We start from the raw sequence: 3,156 nt of genomic DNA, 5'->3' as shown, positions 1-3,156 counted from the left end.
CCTACTACCGACCAATAACGGACGCATACTAGACCTGGGTTTGGAGCCAATTCCAGCACATCGGCCCCTATTCTGATTCCTTTTGCACATACAGTCACTATCGTCCCCTCTTTCTGGTAATCAGAGTGCTTGAATCTCTTGCCCAAGCTTTCAATTGGGTCGGCCGTTACGACAGATACTTTCACGTCGAAGTCTATCGCCTTGAGTCTTTCTAGTGAGACTAAGGTCACCGCGAGACGGTTTATCTGCTCACTAACATCTCGCCAGCGGTCTGGCGGGCCTGTCTGGCTAATCTTAAGGTCTCCCCAAACCCGCTTTGCCTCCTTCATTTCTCGCTTGGGTCCGCCCTCAGCTGCAGCCTGAGTGGTTGAGAGCCCGCCGATTCTGAGCAATGGCCGTTTGACAGCCCTCTCCTTAGCCTGCTTGACGCTCGCCCCGCCGCAGTCCGCACCACGTCCGCCAAGTGACCGCCAAGTGACGTATTACTCCAACCCATTAGCAGAAGTCCCTCCTTACGACAAGCGGGTAGTGAGAGTGACTCAGGCTGCTCGCTGTAGGAGGTGCTCAAATGGCAAGTGAATTCGCCACTCCTCAATATTGCCGTAATAGGCGCCCTATTCGGTATCTGCGAACAGTTATACCTGCTTCGAGCCGACATTACTGCAATGCGTCTGCTGCTCTCCAGCGTCAAGTAGCGGCAGCTCTCTGGATTCTCTCTCCCCAACCTCCAATGCACGACTAAATTGATCACCCCAGCCATAAAAGATATAAATATTATTGTGACACCGATTATAAAATAGTTGTTCAGCGTAGCTACCGTCTTGACGTCGGAGAGTAATGTGCCACGGTGGTCGGACAACGCTTCCGAGATCCACAGCACTTGAGTGAGTGCAGATGCGTTGCCTGAGCTTGACCAAACTTTGAAGATGTCCCATAAGTGCCTGCGGTTCGCGAGGCTGATCTGCAAGGCCTGAAATGCCGCCGCCCTCTCAGTAGGGTCGGCCCAATCCCGCCGTCTACACTCCTCACCACCATCCAGATCTTCCACCTCGATAAACTTAATGCATATAACCCACGAGACGCCTTCCGTATAGAGCTTTAACTCGAAAGAGAGAGATCTGATGACCTCTAGTCCTTCCCCCCACAACAACACGATATCGGTTCTCCTCGACGACGATCCTGCCGGGATAAATTTCGAGTGTTTGGGAAGTTCCAACTCCTCACGTGGTTGTACTCTCTCCCCGTATTCTACCGTTATATTGTAACTTCTCAAGACCGTGTCCTTGTCGTCAGTCTGGACACGGTCGTGTCTCCTGAACTCTCCAAGTCGGGTCTTCCCGTTAATGCACTCTACTCCCCAGGCGTCCGGGTACTCGGGCGTAGTGTCGCAGTCGACCGCAATAACTGGCAGACTGTTCAGCTCTATAGTTACCGAGAAAGGGTCAATTTGATAACGTAGGCGCGAGAAGTGAATGTGTGCTGACCACATGGCGCTGGTCAACATTTCGAGAATGGCGATAGATGGATGGCCTCGGTAATCCTGTTGAGTGAGGCGATACGCGAAATACCAATCAATGTATATGACTTCACTTCCTCTAACTATAATCGTACCACTGCCCCCGTGGAACCAAATCTCGTCCCCAGATCCAGCGAGTATCTGCTCGGAGGGTGTATCGGCGATCAAAGATTGAAATCCTGCTATACCTCCACTTCTATGTTCCAAGAAGATGTTCCAAGCTCTTTCATCTAGTGTGTTATTTTCATCATGCAGCGACATCCTCTCACCGACGTCGTAAGTGACGTTGAGCCGATTCGGCGTCCTTGTCGTTGGGGCCCATATTCCCTGCCCGACCTGTCTGGTCTCTATGAGCGAAGATCCCCCAGTTAGCGAGTAGCCTGTCGTCAAGGTATTCCCTGCGGCGACCTCAGCAGACCCAGTCCCGAATTCGATCATGAGATCCGCCGCCACAAGAGAAGAAGCGACAGCTGTCAGAATGAAGCGAAACTTCCAATCGCGCCTATCCTCTTCCGTAACCAGAGTGCCCCTAGTGTATGTCCTTGGCGTGAACTCCACTGAATGCCCTCGGGAGACCCTTGACCCTGCCCGTAAGGCAGTGCCTGTTGACCACAGTTTAGAAAGTATCGTGGTGGATAGTAGACTTAGTAGGACGAATCGAGCTACGTTCCACAGTGGGACCCCTAAAGCCAATTCTATTATCATTATGCTCGCGTTAGTAGATGGTTGGTTGAAATTGGAATCTTCGAAGATTTACAGGCGGCGGAAACAGCGTGCATGCGCGGCCGGAGGGCTCGGGCGACGTGGAACAAACGAGGCTGGAGGCTGAGATGGTCCAAGAGGAACACGGCGCAGGAATGCACACAACTGTAATCGAAGGTGGCGCAAGACGGAGGCGGAACGGAAGAAGTGATTGGCGCCGAGCAACGGCGCGCGGTAGAAGGCGGTGGAAGGTGCGTAGGTGGGAAGGTGCTTGGGGCAGGAAGGTAAAGTTTTTGGGGGGAGCATTAAAAGAGAAGGCAGGGATATCGGAAATGATGTGTGTCCCCTTCTTCGGGTGGTCGGTCGGGTCCACGGTGACCCGGTCACCTCTCCTTTCGTCAATCGGAACAAATGCTGGTGCGCGCCGCTCCGCGGCACCGTCGTCGGTATCGTCGGTAGAATAGTGATTAGTCATTAATTCTACGATGGTACGTACCCTAAATCGTCACCAGCCAATCATCGAGCGATGGCGGCGGCCATGGAGCCTTTTCATTGGACTGTTGTTGGCTTTCGCCAAATTACAGGCGAGAGCCCGCGCTCAACAAAAACTGTGAAAATTTGAGCGGCTGTGGAAATATGACCGGTACTATGAGCGGTACACTTGTCGGCGTCAGACTCATCCAGTCAAAAGGCAAGTATGAGCGGTAGTCGCCCTCATCCAGTAAAAAGCAACGCGTCGCGCATTGCCGCGCTGGGCATCGCGCCGCTGCAAAGGAGCGCGTCCCCTCGCCGACTATTTCTCTCGCGCCACCCGCGAAACCGCCCTGCCCACGTGTCGCAAATCGCCGCGATTCCGCCTGACGCATCGCCAACTCTCGCACCATCTCCCCCGTCCCCCTACATATCGAGAAGGAAACGCTCGACAGCCCCAACGCGCT

The 3,156-nt window shown here is 53.6% G+C and overlaps 2 protein-coding genes across 2 annotated transcripts; one reads left to right on the top strand and one right to left on the bottom strand.

The window, feature by feature from the left end:
* Positions 1-325: 325 nt before the first annotated feature.
* On the bottom strand, positions 326-2,221 carry CHC_T00004345001 (hypothetical protein). Its single transcript, XM_005715724.1, has one exon. It carries the CDS (start codon positions 2,219-2,221, stop codon positions 326-328), a length of 1,896 nt encoding a protein of 631 aa, XP_005715781.1.
* Positions 2,222-2,346: 125 nt separating this feature from the next.
* On the top strand, positions 2,347-2,682 carry CHC_T00004344001 (hypothetical protein). Its single transcript, XM_005715723.1, has one exon. It carries the CDS (start codon positions 2,347-2,349, stop codon positions 2,680-2,682), a length of 336 nt encoding a protein of 111 aa, XP_005715780.1.
* The last annotated feature ends 474 nt before the right edge of the window (positions 2,683-3,156 follow it).

This window comes from Chondrus crispus, genomic scaffold, assembly GCF_000350225.1.
Source record: "Chondrus crispus Stackhouse genomic scaffold, scaffold_228, whole genome shotgun sequence".
NCBI lineage: Eukaryota > Rhodophyta > Florideophyceae > Gigartinales > Gigartinaceae > Chondrus > Chondrus crispus.
The sequence above is the reverse complement of the archived record's forward strand: the minus strand, read 5'-3'. Positions and strand labels throughout refer to the sequence as shown.

Excerpts from the sequence above, each read along its gene's own strand:
- CHC_T00004345001 (XM_005715724.1), bottom strand. The coding sequence starts at position 2,221 with ATGATAATAGAATTGGCTTTAGGGGTCCCACTGTGGAACGTAGCTCGA.
- CHC_T00004344001 (XM_005715723.1), top strand. The coding sequence starts at position 2,347 with ATGGTCCAAGAGGAACACGGCGCAGGAATGCACACAACTGTAATCGAA.